The following is a 14392-nucleotide window of genomic DNA, read 5'->3' as shown; positions in this document are numbered from 1 at the left end:
GCCTCATACAAACGTTTTTGAACACAGCAGACAAACCCAACTAGAGAATCGATAGTAACCGCCACCTCCAACACGGAAAGGACAAATGATTCTACCGAGTAGCTGCCCTGGGTCGTTACTACGGAAGGAGCAGAGAGCTCCCTCCTGTCCAAGTTATCTTCAGCACCACTTGGGTAAAACAAATATGACCAAGTTAACAGCCTAAAAACAGGAGAGGGGCACTCGGGGGGCCTAACAACCAAATGTGATGTGTGGGTGCTGCTTGGATCCTTTTTCAGACAAACCGACTGCAAAAGGACATCTTCAAGACAGAGGAATTTTACAATGCAGAGGTATTAGGGAATTCTGAGGCGTTGTTGTTAATTTTTCTTAGGTTTGCTCGGGCCTTGTGGTCAATGAGAAAATACCCGATATGTTTTGAGATACACACTGAAGTAAATAGGAACGAATTGACACCATGTGTAGGCCTTGCTATAACATATTTCAGCAAAGAAAATAAATGAAACAAATGTGGCAAGCTCCTGATAAGTATTGAATCTGGGTAATGGACATGTACACTGTACTATTTTCTCTCTTTTGTGTATTTTTTAAATATTTCATAATGGACTCATTGATGAATTTTTTCAATGGGGTTGACCAAGAGGGGCGGTGGGAATACAGGCATTGGGATCAGAAGGCCAACTTTGGCCTCCCTCCTTCCCTCCCTCCCTCCCACTCTCCCTCTTGGGCAAGTACGTCATTTTAATTCTCTGAGTTTGGGTTTCCTTCTCTCTCAGTCGGATAAAAAATAATTCCTGGTTTTCAGAATGGTCAGAAAGATGAAATGAGAAAAATGAGGGTGAAACGGCAGTTTTGAACTACTGAGCATAATACAACACAAGGAATTTTTAGTGTTATTCAATACCATTAAGTATGGAAAAATCAACTCAAAGTCACCAGCAGCCAATGATATCTAACAAAAAATTATCAAAGTTACCTTTGCTTGAAATTCTGAATGTGTAGCTAAAATATGAGTTCACAGTGGCAAGAGGCCAGAGAACTGGCTAATTACTGTGCGGCTGTGTACATAATCCTCGTCAAATCTCCTGCAACACTCACTTAGCTGATATAATTGCTACCAACAGGTCAGCTCCATGAATCCAGCAGTTTGCAGGTCAGCTATACGCCATTCAGTTCTCCTTTTAAACTTAATTTTCAATTTCATTTTGAAAAACTTCAGCCCTCGAGAAAAGTTGCAAGAACTGTAAAATGAACATCCATTCACCCTTCACTACATGCAACTAATTGTTAACATCTTGCCACAATTTAAATGCCATATATTTCCAACTCTAAACCCTTTTGACAATGTGTCACACTTTTAAGGCTGCTTAGAAGGGAGAAAAGGAAGGAGGGCAGAAAGGGGGAGAGACCTGCCATGAAATGCAGAGCAGTGTTGGATCGGATGCCATGCTTGTTTCCGTAGAGGAAGGAGATAAAAGGATATTTCAGTGGTCGAGAAATAATGCCCGGTAATTTTTTGTCACTGACTGGCCTGATGAACAGCCTTCCTGATCATTTGTAAAACTATTAATAAGAGGAAATAAACCTTAAAATCTCGGATATGCCTCCCTTTTCTCCCAAAGTGGACTGAAATAGCATTAGTCCATGCACACTTCTGGGCACAAATGCATGGAGCAGGCGTGTAGAAAGGTAAGGTCAGCCAGGGTGCACCGAGGGCTGTTTAGGTGGAGCGCAAGTCCCACCCGAGTCATGGCAGGGGAGGCCTCTCAGCCAGATCAGCTCCAGAGGCCCCGCCAGGGAAACATTCAGCCAGTCAACAAACGTTCATCCCACAGCTGCCTGGGTCGGACACTGTGCCAGGCACAGGGCGCCCAGAGGGAACATGCAATGCCTGTTCCCACCTGCAGTCTACCCCTCACACCCTCACGCTGTTCTCTCCCTGTCCCCCCCATCTCCTCAGCGCCACCTGTCCCAGGAAGAGTTCTACCAAGTCTTCGGCATGACCATCTCCGAGTTCGACCGGCTGGCCCTCTGGAAGAGGAATGAACTGAAGAAGCAAGCCCGCCTGTTCTAGGCAGAGGCTCTATAAATATATATGCATTTATATAAAGCTATATGTAAAGTCTCTATACTGAAGCTCGGTATAACCCTCTCTGTGTAACGGACACACCGCCTGCCGGGAGACGCGCTTTTCTGCACCGTCAGGCGAGCCCCCGTCATCCAGATATTTTTATGCTCCTTACTTTCTCTTTTCTAAGTGCTGTGGGATCTGGGAAGGGATTTGAGGGGACTCCATCCTTTTACGGGGGATCCTTTTTATACTGAAACACCTGTCCTAACTTGAGTCCCCCAAGGTCCAACTCTCTTTCCTAAAGAAGGTGCCTGAAGAAGTCTCTCTTCTCTCTGCTTCTGGGCCCTTTTCCCCAGTCTCTAGGGCTGATGCTGGCCATGTGCTTGTCACACCTTATTGGCCCCAGAGGGGCCCTCCCATGGGAAGATCCGCGGCGATCTTCCAAAATCACTGAGCGCCTTTGAGAGCCTGAAAAGAACTTTCTCAACACCCCCAACCAGGAGCCCAGTGCTCCCTGGGGGGCGATGCAGTTAGAAGTGAGCCTCAGACCTACTCACGACACCAGTAAACAGACGTGGATAGCGCCTAGGCCTCTCCTCAGCTCTTTCGCTCTCCTCCTCTGCCCTGCACCATAACCTCTCCCTTGTCCCAATCTAGGACTCACCATCAGGAAAAGAAAAAAGGCACTTCTCTTCCCTCCACCGCTTCCAATCGGCCCCTTTGCCTGCCTGCACTGGGAGAGCCAGAGGAAGGGAGCGGGGGACAGAGCAGGGCCCTGTCAGAGTCAGAGCTGCAGGACCTCTGGGACGCTCCTCCCTCCCTCGCTGCTCCCAGCACCGCCTGACCCTGCCCCCTTGCAAGGAGAGGCCCGTTACTGCAGCCTGTGCTCTTCAGCCTTATTACAATCTATGTGCCTGACAACTCAACACTCCACAGGGCTCCCCCACCACAGCTCCAACCCAACAACCAGACAGACGGCTCTACCCACCCCTTTAGAGGTAAACTAGGCCATGTCCCAAAGAAAGGTTCTTGGTCTACATCTCTGGTCCCTGGGCTGGCAGAGAAACCATTCTGGACCCCCACCAATCCTCGGCTCCTGCTGCAAACGTGGCCAAGTTTCATGGGGGAAAGTTCTGGAAGAGTGGCTGAGATTCTGAGATTCCAAAAGGAAGCACTGGCCAACACCGATCAAGGTCATCCTGGATTTCCCGGTGGCTGCCTTTCCTGCCTCCTTGCCTTCTGGAACAGGGGTGAAACCTTAACTTTCTCTCTTCCCCTCTCCAAACTTCCAACTCTGAGTTGGTGTTCGGTGGGGGCTGGTTCCTTCTTGGAGATGCCTTGAGTCCAATCACTTTGAGGCCATGGAGGAAAGATGAAGAAGTGGAAATGACAATTATGATTCTCAAGAGGCTGGTGACATGATGTGGCAAATGTAGAACTGACTTAAATTCCACAAACCCTCACTGAGCACCTGCTGATGCTGAGCACCTGCTGAATACTGAGCACTGGATGGGGGAGGGGGAGGGGAGCACTGGGATGAATCCACAGGGGCTCTGGTCTCGGGGACATGCCCACTAATAGTGGGCATCATGAGGCATGTACCCAAGCATAGTGGATGTAAGGCAGAAAGTGACCGGAGAAGGCACGAGAAAGTGTGTGTGATGTTAATGAAAAGGCGTATGCAGTCGGAGCAGACGAAGGAAAGCTTTCTGGAAGAGATTGCATCTGAGCAAAATTCAGGAAGGAGCTTTGTAAACTGGGAGGAGACTCGAAGTTGAAAGGGTGAGAGGTGAGGGGCCGGAAGGGAAGTCTGACGTGCTCTCATTTACAATGTCAGCCCTCCCTGCACTTTCTCCTTTTGGCCAATGTCTTCCGACTTTCCCTGACCCTTTAGAAATGTCCCCAGCCAGACGCAATCCTTGAAACTGCCTCATGATCACTAGTTGAGAACTTGGCGAGATTGGAGGGCTTTTGTTATTGTTGTTGGATATTTTTGTTTCCCATAAAAGCACATCATTTCAACCCAAACCTGTGTCCTTCTGTTGTTTCTAGTGTGAGTGGCAATGACTGATGTGGGAAGAGGCTGAACCTTGCACGTTTTTCAAAGGGAAAGCACCAAGAGAGCAGCCACTCCTTTGGCCTCAGCTTTTCCTGGTGTCAAATGAGAAAGTTCGACACAGTAAACATCACTCAGATTGTTTTCTGTGTGATGCAGGGTCCCTCATGGTGGTAGAGGATGTTCCAACAAAAAATAAGTTTCTGAGATGAAAAATAATAGTAATAATAATAGTTCCTCATTATTAAGCACCAACAACGTGCCAAGTTCTGTGTGAGGACTTGATACCCATCATGTCAGTTAAGCCTCTGCAACAACCAGGAGGGAGCCATTATTAATATCTGCATCTCACAGATGAGTAAACAGCCTTCAAGAGGACATATAATTAACCCTGGTAGAGCCAGGAGTCAATCCCAGCCTCTCTGACTTAGAGAGACCAGTTTATCGCTCTTATCAGGCAAGCTCCTTCCAGCAGCAAGTGCACAGCACCTGATTCCAAGTGGCTAAGCAATGAGAATGCTTGCTGTCGTGCACAACCGGAAGTCCAAGGTGCAGAGTTGGACCAGCATCTCAGGTTCTTGGCATCTCTGCACTCCACCATCCTCGGCATGTTGGCTTTTGTCCTTAGCCAACGTGTCCCCTCATGTTTACAAGAGGCTGCTGCAGCTCCAGCCATCATGTCCTCACACAAGCACATCAGAAAACAGGAAAGAAATTTCCCTTTGCATGTCTATTGTAGTCAGGACAACTTTTGCAGAAGTCCTCTGTAGACTTCTACTCAGATCCCACTGGCCAGGACTAGGGAATGTGTCCACATCCCTGCTGCAATGCAAGCTGGGAAACTGAGCATTTGGCGTGTTCAGCCTGGACAGTAGGAGGAAGGCCCCCTGCCGACAAGGAAGAATAGAGCCAGGCAGAAGAGCAATGGCATCTAGGTGAGTGAGTCCGTGCCTCTGCCACAACCACTGCGCCATGAAAGAACACATTGCGTCCCTTCCCTTGTAGACTCATAATGCACATTGCCAAAAGTCCTGGGAAGTCCTGCCATACCTTTGTTTAATGCAATACTTCATAAATGATTATAATTTGACATAAACTCTGTTTAAGAAATGCTGGACTTACTATATTTCATCCATTCTAAGGTGTACACTTTTTTCACATTTGACATCTCTGAAGATGAGATGTGGCTTAAAATTAAAAGGAGCTCCTTCCCTGACCTCTCATTCTGTAAGTCTGCAACAAGAACCAATTCTGTCATCCCCCGTCGCAGCCCCTCCAGACAGGAGGTTCCAATGTACAAAAGCATACTCAAGACTGTGCCTTGGTTCCCTGCCTGCGCATGCACCCAACACATACTTACTTATTGCATCGGCTGCCAGTCAGGGGCACTGAGGATACGAGAGTGTGGAAGGCAAGCGTGAGGTCTCCTCGTGTACTCTGGTCTAGAGGAGAAGCAAATTACAAATAAGTCAACAGAAAAAGACAATGCACACAAAGGTAACAAATACTGAGAAAGGAACTTACTTCCTATGCCTCCTGAAGGGCGGAAACTAAGTACCCAGGGAAAGGTGGGGGTGGGAGCATTGTAGGCACAGGCGACAGTGTATGCAAAGGCCCTGGGGTGGACAAGAGCTTGGCTTACTTGAGGAACAAAGAATATCAGTGAGGAAGGAGGGGAGCGAGGGAAGAATGAGACTAGAAGACATGGAGGACAAGCAAGGGCTGGAACACGCAGAGGGTCTAGAAGGACGGCTCTCATCCACGCAGGCTCTGTGGAGACTGCCTAGCTTGTTTTGTGGTTGCTGACATGCTGGGTGTAGGGAGAATTGCTCTAAGCCTTGTCACTTGTAGTGCTGTTCCCAGCCAGGAGCATCAGCATCATCCAGGAACCTGTGCGAAATGCAGAATTGCAGGCCCCACCCTGACCTTCCATCAGCATCTGTATATTAATAAGATCCCCGGGTGATTCACACACACAGTGAAGTCTGAGAAACGCTGCTCTGAACCATTTTCCTTTCATGCACAGATAAGATAATATTTTGTTCACACTGTCTGAAGTTCTGGAAGGGGGCCTTGCCCCACACACATAACCCTTTGGACACTGGAGGGCAAACCTTTCATTCGTAAAGCAGAATGCAGCTTTTGGGGCCACAGAAATCACAGACTAGAGTAGAAAGCCAATATGGTGGCCACACTTTGCAGCCATGAAACAGGACAACTGAGCATTCGGGCACATCAGAACAAGAAGCCAGCTCTTCCGTCCTGGAGCCCCTGTCCTCCCCGCCAGGCACCCGGCGCAGAAACACGGGCACCGGCCGTGGAAGGTGTCAGCAGCTGCAGCTGGCCTCTGAACACAGCCAAATGCGGAGGAGAAGGGTTGTTACTTGCACCATTAGCAAAATTCTAGGGGAAAAGCCCTGCTAAAATTAATAGCAATTAATATCACAGAATTATGCCAACTCCATTAATGCCCCATGGGAAATTAAGTTTTAAATGTATCATTCCACATCAGAGTTGGAGTTGCTAAAAGTCTTCACCCTGGAGTGAGACCCGAGATCAGTGAAATACAGAGGCTGTGCGGCTGAGGTGTATCCTGGCCTGCTCCAGTGTGACTGTCACAGAGACACAGATAAGGGAAACCAAAGCCAGGACTAACCACCCGTGAATAGTCCTCAGGGCAAATTAGGGCCAAGTGTGTGGATAAACCAGGTTAAAAAAAAACAAGACATTTATGCCCAGGACCAGAAGTGTTTCCTTCTCAGTGGAAAACTCTCCCAGGGTGCCTCCGAGTGGAGCCACTCAAACACCACCTGCACCAGGTGTGTCAAATGATTTATTTACTGAATGCTATTTGCATCATGTTTTTCTTTCAACTGACTCATATCTGATCCTTCTATCTTAATATCCGTGAAAGTATGGCTTATACGTTTTTAATCCAAATTCAAATAAATTCATAAGTCTTCGAAGATGTTGGTCTGTGCAACTTCTAAACTTACTTGTCTCACAGTTTCACCAATTGTCTGAACGTCACACTTTGGGAACATTGTTCTGTTTGATGGAAGTGGGAGGAGAGAAGGTGACTCCTATTCCCTCAGTGTCCCCATGAAGACTGGTTTTGGGGAAGGCAAAGGGAAGCAACATGAAGATGCTGCAGACAGAAGAAAACACGAGATTCTCTGACAATCAGGCAGGGCTTGGTGGACCACGGCCCGCCGCAGACAACTCTGGCTCTCATCTACCAGTAGCTGGTTCCTGGGGCATCCAACAGACACATGTCCCTGGACCTTGCTAAGGTCTTCACTGGATATAGTTTCTTACTTTCCCTGCTGTTCTAGGCTGTAAAGCCCTTGCCTCCGTGTGTGCTCCCATGAGCTACGCCCAGGACATTAGCGTCATGGGTTAGGGAGCACTGCCAGACTCAGCCTGAGAGCAAATCTCAGCCTCACCAGTCAGTGGCTGGATGGTGTGTCCCCCCATTTCACATTTAGATGCCCTAACAACCTAGTACCTCCGAATGTGACTCCATTTGGAGATAGGGCTTTTAAAGAGCTGATTAAGACAAAATGAGGGCTGGGCGCGGTGGCTCACGCCTGTGATCCTAGCACTCTGGGAGGCCGAGGCAGGAGGATCGCGTGAGCTCAGGAGTTCGAGACCAGCCTGAGCAAGAGCAAGACCCCGTCTCTACTAAAAATAGAAAGAAATCATCTGGACAACTAAAAACATATATAGAAAAAATTAGACGGGCATGGTGGTGCATGCCTGTAGTCCCAGCTACTTGGGAGGCTGAGGCAGTAGGATCGCTTGAGCCCAGGAGTTTGAGGTTGCTGTGAGCTAGGCTGATGCCACGGCACTCTAGCCCAGGCAACAGAGGGAGACTCTGTCTCAAAAAAAAAAAAAAAGAAGAAGAAGACAAAATGAGGCCATTAGGGTCGCTGTAGTCCAATCTGACTGGTGTTCTTATAAGAGGAGATTTGGACACACAGAGACACAGGGGGCCCGTGCACAGAGGGAAAACCATGTGAAGAGGCAGCGAGAGGGTGGCCATCCACACCGGGGAGAGAGGAAACCAGCGCTGCTGCACCTTGACCTTGGGCTTCCAAGCCTCCAGAACTGTGAGAAAATAAATTTCTGTTGTTTCAGCCACGTGGTCTGTGGCATTCTTTAGTTTAGAAAACTAATATGCCAGTTGAAACTAGACTTGCAAAATAGAACTAGCATCACTTAGTTGGTAGCATGATGTACTTCAGGTGCAGCAGGGGCCGCAGGGCAGGTGTGCGTTTGCTCAGAAGCGCCCTCGGGCTCAGATATGCTGTTTAGCTGGACTGTGAGCGCCCTCTTCCGTCCATTTCTGGAACTGCAGAAGACGGGCACATCTTTCTCACCTGGAATCTCCAGGTCTAAGGGCTTCAGGCCAGGAGCTGTGTGGTCTTCTTTGCCACAGATTGGGAGAGACCAAAGTAGCAACAGCTGTGTTTGCATTCCCGGATCCACGCTTGGTTTAACGCCAGCTGAACCCCTTCAACTACTCAAATACCCTTTGAGCTTCTGGGTTAAAGCTGGTTGGTGTTGTGATTCTGTCACTTGCCATCAAAGGAGTCATGAAAAATACCCTGGCTCCCAGAGTGAATTAATATTGATGGAGGGGTTGCAAATGTGTTCCTTTGCTGTCCGAGTGAGGTTGAGTGACCAGAGTTTAAACAGTGTAGGCATCTGCCCCCGTCAGAGCCTGCAGTGGGACATGGAAATCACTAGGGAACGAAGGGGGAAACGCCTGCCCCAGTCGGTCATTGAAAAGCACTTGTAGGGCCCAGACCAAGAGCATTCTGGTTTCCAAAACCCCCGTGGATAAAGAATTCCTTGTCATACAACAGCTGTGATTGCCTTCCTAACACACAGGGTCTTTCCCACCTGGGTCAGGACAAATTGTCCATCTGGCCCAAGCAATTTGTCCTTCTGACAAAATAACAGCACTATTTAAGTTTTTAAAACATGCATACAACATGCCGCTCCTTAGCAGACTCTGTGGAAATCAGGAGCTGGAAGCCCGGCGTCCTCCCACACAGGAGCATCGGGGGTTCCTGCAGGGAGGGAGGAACCTGGCAGAATCCGTCCCGTTTCCTGTGGTTGGATTTGCATCAAACTCCCTGCAGGGGGCAGCCCGGGTATGTGGCCGCGATCTCAGTATTCCTTAATATTTTTCCATAAGCATCCGACAAGTACTTCAGAGGAAACCCACACTAATTACATGATTACTAACCCTTCTGATGATGGGTCAGGCACTGTGCTGAGCACTTTTGATCTCATTTAATCCTCTGGATACTACCTTTATCCTCATTTTACAGATAAGCAAATTGAACCCTTGATAAATAATTCATCCCAGTTTTCACAGCCATATGTGGCAAAGCCTGAACTTGAACTCAGAGATGTCTCACCCGAAGCTCATGCACTTCGTCACTGTACAACAGCTACCTCCCTAACTGAAGTGCCAACTGGCACTTGGAGAACGCTTACTATTAATATGTGCAGGCATGGTGCCCGTCACTCCACACACAGTCGCACTGAAGCCTCACAGCCACCATGAGGGGGAGGTGTTTGTAGCCCTGATTTTTAGATGAGGAATCGGAGGTTCAGAGAGGTTGGAGATCATGCCCTTGGCTGTGCGGAGGCACGACTGGGTGTCAAACTTGGGTCTGCCTCATTGGTCAAGTCTTGTTCTTCACCAATGTGTCCCACAAATTGAACAAAGCAGCTCAGGTGACCTCGAGTCTCGAGCCCTGGGTGCCAGTGCTCCTGGTTCTGCCTCTAAGGCTGGCACTGTGTGATTTCAGACAAGATTTCTTCCTCTTTCTTGGCCTCAGTTTCCCCATCTGACAAATGAGGGGACTGGACTGGCTAATGTGTCAGGCTCCTTTCAGCTCTAAAGTTTTTCTAGTTCCAGGTTATAAAGTCAACTTTGGGCCTCTGCACCCTGGCGTCAGCCTGCGGCACAGATGTGAAGTTGGGGCATGCGGCCAGCCCTTCGGCAGAGCTAGTCCACGCTGCAGCATTAGGGGTTGGGTGTCCACCTCGGCCCTCAGCGCCGGGGCTCCCAGCAGGACAGACCCTCCAGAAGTCTTCACAGGTTCATAATTTCCTGCAAGTTCCCACGTGGGCAGCCTGTCGGCCAGATTAAGCCCACAGGGGTGTTTAGTTGGTTCTTGCAATGTTTTAAAACAATTGCAATTGATTTTTAAATAGAGGTTTTACACTAAAATCTAGATTTCTGGGTTCTGCTGAAAAATCTGAAGATCTGGCCATTCCAAGCCCAAGTTCACTGGTTACTGGCCCTTCAGGTGGGGCAAGAGAGCTCTGCTTTGCCACAACCTCCATGGCCCCCTTCCCTGCATGGCCATGCAGGTGCTTCCACCTGTGAGCCTTGCTTAAGGAGCCTAGGTGCTCTTTTCCTTGGGAAGGACCCAAAGGGAGGAGGCAGGATTCATGCAGCATTTGGGCGTAAAAACAAAAGCTCCTTCTCCTGCAGACACAACCAGAGGGTTTGGCTCTATTGACTGTGGAAGCTGAGCCCTATGGGCTGGGTGCAGGTAGGAGCCCTGTACTCTGGAGCAGAAACCTGAAAGTGCTCAGGGAGGAGGCGTTTTTATCCATCCATGAAACTCTGTCTCTTTCTGCTAGAAACTACCACTCAGATCTCTATCTGCTTTCCGGGGCCCCGGGTGCACTAGCAGGCTTGTGTCATTTCCCTGGATAGAGGCTATAATGGTGACATTGTGCTGGGTGGAACAAGAGAGGTTTTCTTCTGGCAGCCAGCTTTGGGCAGACACCCGAGTAGGGGGCTCGGGGGCTTCGCCTGCACAAAGGAGCATGGGCGAGGGGCCCCGAGCCAAGGAGAAGCTGCACGTCCACGGCAGCACACACGGGGCTGGGAAGCACAAAAGCATTTCTCGCAGAATGCCTTGTTGCAATTTCCTTTCCCTCTGTAAATAAATAAGCAAATAAAACAGTCCCAGAGAAGAAATGGAACCCCCAGGACACATGCATTAATAGAAGCCAATAATGGCAGGACTTCCTGGTCCTTGAGCATTTATTCACTGACTCACTCCACAAATATGTATTACCCCTTACTAGGTCTTGGGCCCTGTGCTAGGGTCTAGGGATCTAGCAGTGAGTAAGACACAGCAGCCATCTGCACAGCATTTGCAATGGGGCGGGGGGGGGGGGGGGGGGGGGGGAGGTGGCAGGGATGGGTAAGGAAAGAAGCAAATAGGAAATTATATGCTGATGACCCAGTGGCAGAACTGAGATTCACATAGTGACAATTCAATTCAAGAACCCAGATCTGAGCACCCATCTGTTGTCTTTCTTACTCTTCCCAGAGTCCCCCGAGATCACTGCAATCTCAGTAGAAACCACCCAGACCACCACAATAAGGAATCTGGACTCTCCACTGAGGGCAAAGAGAATCGTGAAATATTTTTAAGGGAGAAGTGACATGGTCTGATAGGGATCATGGACCGATCACTCTGGTGGCCATGGTGGAAGCAGACCCCGGAGGCAAGGTGACGGTTAGAAGGCTAGAGTCTGTTTCTCGCCCCAGGACGAAGAGCTCTGAGCCTCCCAAGTTTTCTTTCCCAGGGTTTCCCAGTTCCACCTGATAAGCTAAGAATGAGACGGGGGAGTATCATTTGTTTTCACAAGACCAGGAGCAAAAGGGAGTTGAAAGCTTTCTTCCTGGTATTGTTCACAGGACCGAACTTGCTATCTTTTTACAGAGCTGGAGCTCTCCACATAGAATTCTTTAGAAAGGCACCAGGCAAACCTGGAAAACTTGGTATTGAGCAAGAAGGAAAGAAAAGATATGAGGCAGGACCTAAAAATCCTTGCCAGAGAGTTGCACTCAAAGAGAATGGTAAGAAGAAAAGAAATGCAGACATCAACAACCTCCATTCCCATCCACCTGATAGCTCACAATCCAGCCAACACAAACTGCTTTGTAGACACATCCTGCCGTTTTCTATCTGTCTTTGCTCTCACTGTTTTCTTTGCCCATAATGTTATCTCCTCATTGCCTGTTCAAACCTTATGCAGCTCAGTTGCCACCTAGACCAAATGTCTATCATCCAGTACTGTCTCCATGATCCGTGAGAAATTCTTGCTTTGTCTTGATGGACGCCAGGAGAACTTTATTTCTCCTCCAGTACTTCTCATATAATAATTTGTATTAAAATTATTTTGTACATATCTATATCCTCTACTGGAGTGTAGATTCCTTGAGGATGGGAATCATTCCTACTTAGCATTTGTTCTCCCAGTAGGAACTTGTACAGAGTGCAATTAATGTTGCCTAAGTGAACTGATGGACAGTGGAGATAGTTTTTATGATGAATATAGGCCTCACTAAAGGAAAAGTGCAAAAATATATACAGTTATCTCTTGTCCAAAACCCACAAATAACTTTCTCATCGAGGTCATTTAGTTATTCTGACAGCAACCAAGCTGTAGTCAATTAGCCAACATTGCCACCTAGTGGACATTGGGTAGTTATCACACCTTCCTCACAACTTTTTGTTAATGCTCAGAACTGCACAGGGCCAGGCACAGAGGCTCAGGCCTATAATCCTAGCACTTTGGGAGACCAAGGTGGAAGGATCACTTGAGGCCAGGAGTTCGAGACCAGCTTGAGAAAGAGCAAGACCCAGTCTCTACAAAAAATAGAAAAATCAGCTAGGTGTAGTGGCATGCACCTGTAATCCCAGTTACTTGGGAGACTGAAGCAGGAGGATCCCTTGAGCACAGGAGTTTAAGGTTGTAATGCGCTATAAAGGCTCCACTGCACTCTAGCCTGGGGGACAGAGGGACACTTCATGTAAAAAAAGCAAAACAAAACAAAAAAAAAACTATACAGACTGTGTTCTTCCATTTTTATATTTTTCCCAGACCACAGTTCAGTTAATTCCACTACATAAATTATTCCATGGACACATATAAATTCTCCTTAGCCTTTTTGACTTATTTGTCCCAATTCTCTGAATATACTTCCAAAGTCCTTGAAATTTTCTGAAAGTTCTCTAAAAGAATTTCTATGAAATCCTCCATCTGTTTTTGCAATAATAATGTTTCATAATTTTTTTCAATTATTTCAAATGAAATATGATTTTAAAAGAATTGGTGAGCCAGCCTGGGAACTTAGCTACAATTTAGAGCCTTGTTTCCAAGTGTTGCAGAGTTCAAACAGGGAACTGTTGGAATTTAATCCACTTGTAAATCGTTGGTTGGCTGCTTTAGAATTTAAACTAACCTTTTCCAATTGGAAAAGGGGGAAGGAACAAAGGACCAGGAAAATAATAATGGCTCACATGTCCATAGCTATTTATCGTTTAAAAAGTGGGTTTGTATCATCATTTCATTTGCCCTACCAACAGCCCTGTGAGGTCAGTATGAGGTTTCCCACGGCACAGATGAGTAAGCAAGCCTCACAGACAGAAAGTTAGAGACTTAGTAAGCAGGAGAGCAAGAGCTCATACACAAGTTTTCCGACTTCAATCCCATGGTTTTTTCACTACACTGTGTTTCATCTAAGGGCACACAGACACACACACACACACTAAACAAATCACCAATGCAATGTTTTGAAGACAGTGTTAATTTCAACTTGCCCATAAAAACAATGGAAAAAATATTCCCAGCCCAGAAAAGCACAAGATGCTTTGTCCCAGGCCCTTTCTTGCACAAGGTGTTCTCAGTGCCAGAATGTTCTAAGTCAAGGAGTGGCCCACTCAAAACTGAAAACCATGGCCTCACCCATGTTGGGGAGGAAGGGTGTCTAGGAGGACAATTAAGCCTGGGCTTCATGAAGGGTGTTAAATTCAGACATTTGAGATCGTCTATAAATGAGTGAGACCTATTTTCACAGAAATACACTAACAGTATGAAGAAGTTGTTCAAACAACTTTAAACTTAAATCCCATTACTGGACCACACTGGTCATAGCAATGTTTTTCTACATCCTGTAATTACCTTGGGAAGAGCGCACTTACACTGCACTGTATTTTATATGCTAAAAGTGTTCATTTCCTCAATTTTTTATCACCCCGCTTTGGCATGTTTTCACGTTTTAACATACGGGGAACCTCAAAAGTTGGCAGTGTCCCAAGCTACTGCCCACTTTCAGGAATTCTCTCTTTCTCCTTTTCCCAAGTGGTTTTCTTTTTGAATATCTTTGTTGGTTATTATTATTTCACTCAGCTTGCACGGCATTGTTGACACGG

At 47.4% G+C, this 14392-nt stretch overlaps 1 protein-coding gene across 4 annotated transcripts in view; it reads left to right on the top strand.

The window, feature by feature from the left end:
- The window catches only part of ABLIM3 (actin binding LIM protein family member 3), a 104284-nt gene extending 100188 nt beyond the window's left edge, over positions 1-4096 (top strand). For all 4 annotated transcript variants that reach the window (XM_045551417.1, XM_045551415.1, XM_045551418.1 and 1 more), the window contains one exon: positions 1961-4096. In XM_045551417.1, the coding sequence (XP_045407373.1) occupies positions 1961-2074 (114 nt within the window). In that variant the 3' untranslated portion in view covers positions 2075-4096. The remainder of the gene's footprint in view (positions 1-1960) is intronic.
- The last annotated feature ends 10296 nt before the right edge of the window (positions 4097-14392 follow it).

The sequence above is a fragment of the Lemur catta genome, chromosome 5 (assembly GCF_020740605.2).
Source record: "Lemur catta isolate mLemCat1 chromosome 5, mLemCat1.pri, whole genome shotgun sequence".
Taxonomy (NCBI): Eukaryota; Metazoa; Chordata; class Mammalia; order Primates; family Lemuridae; genus Lemur; species Lemur catta.
Note: the sequence above shows the minus strand (reverse complement) of the source record. Positions and strands in the feature narration are given on the sequence as shown.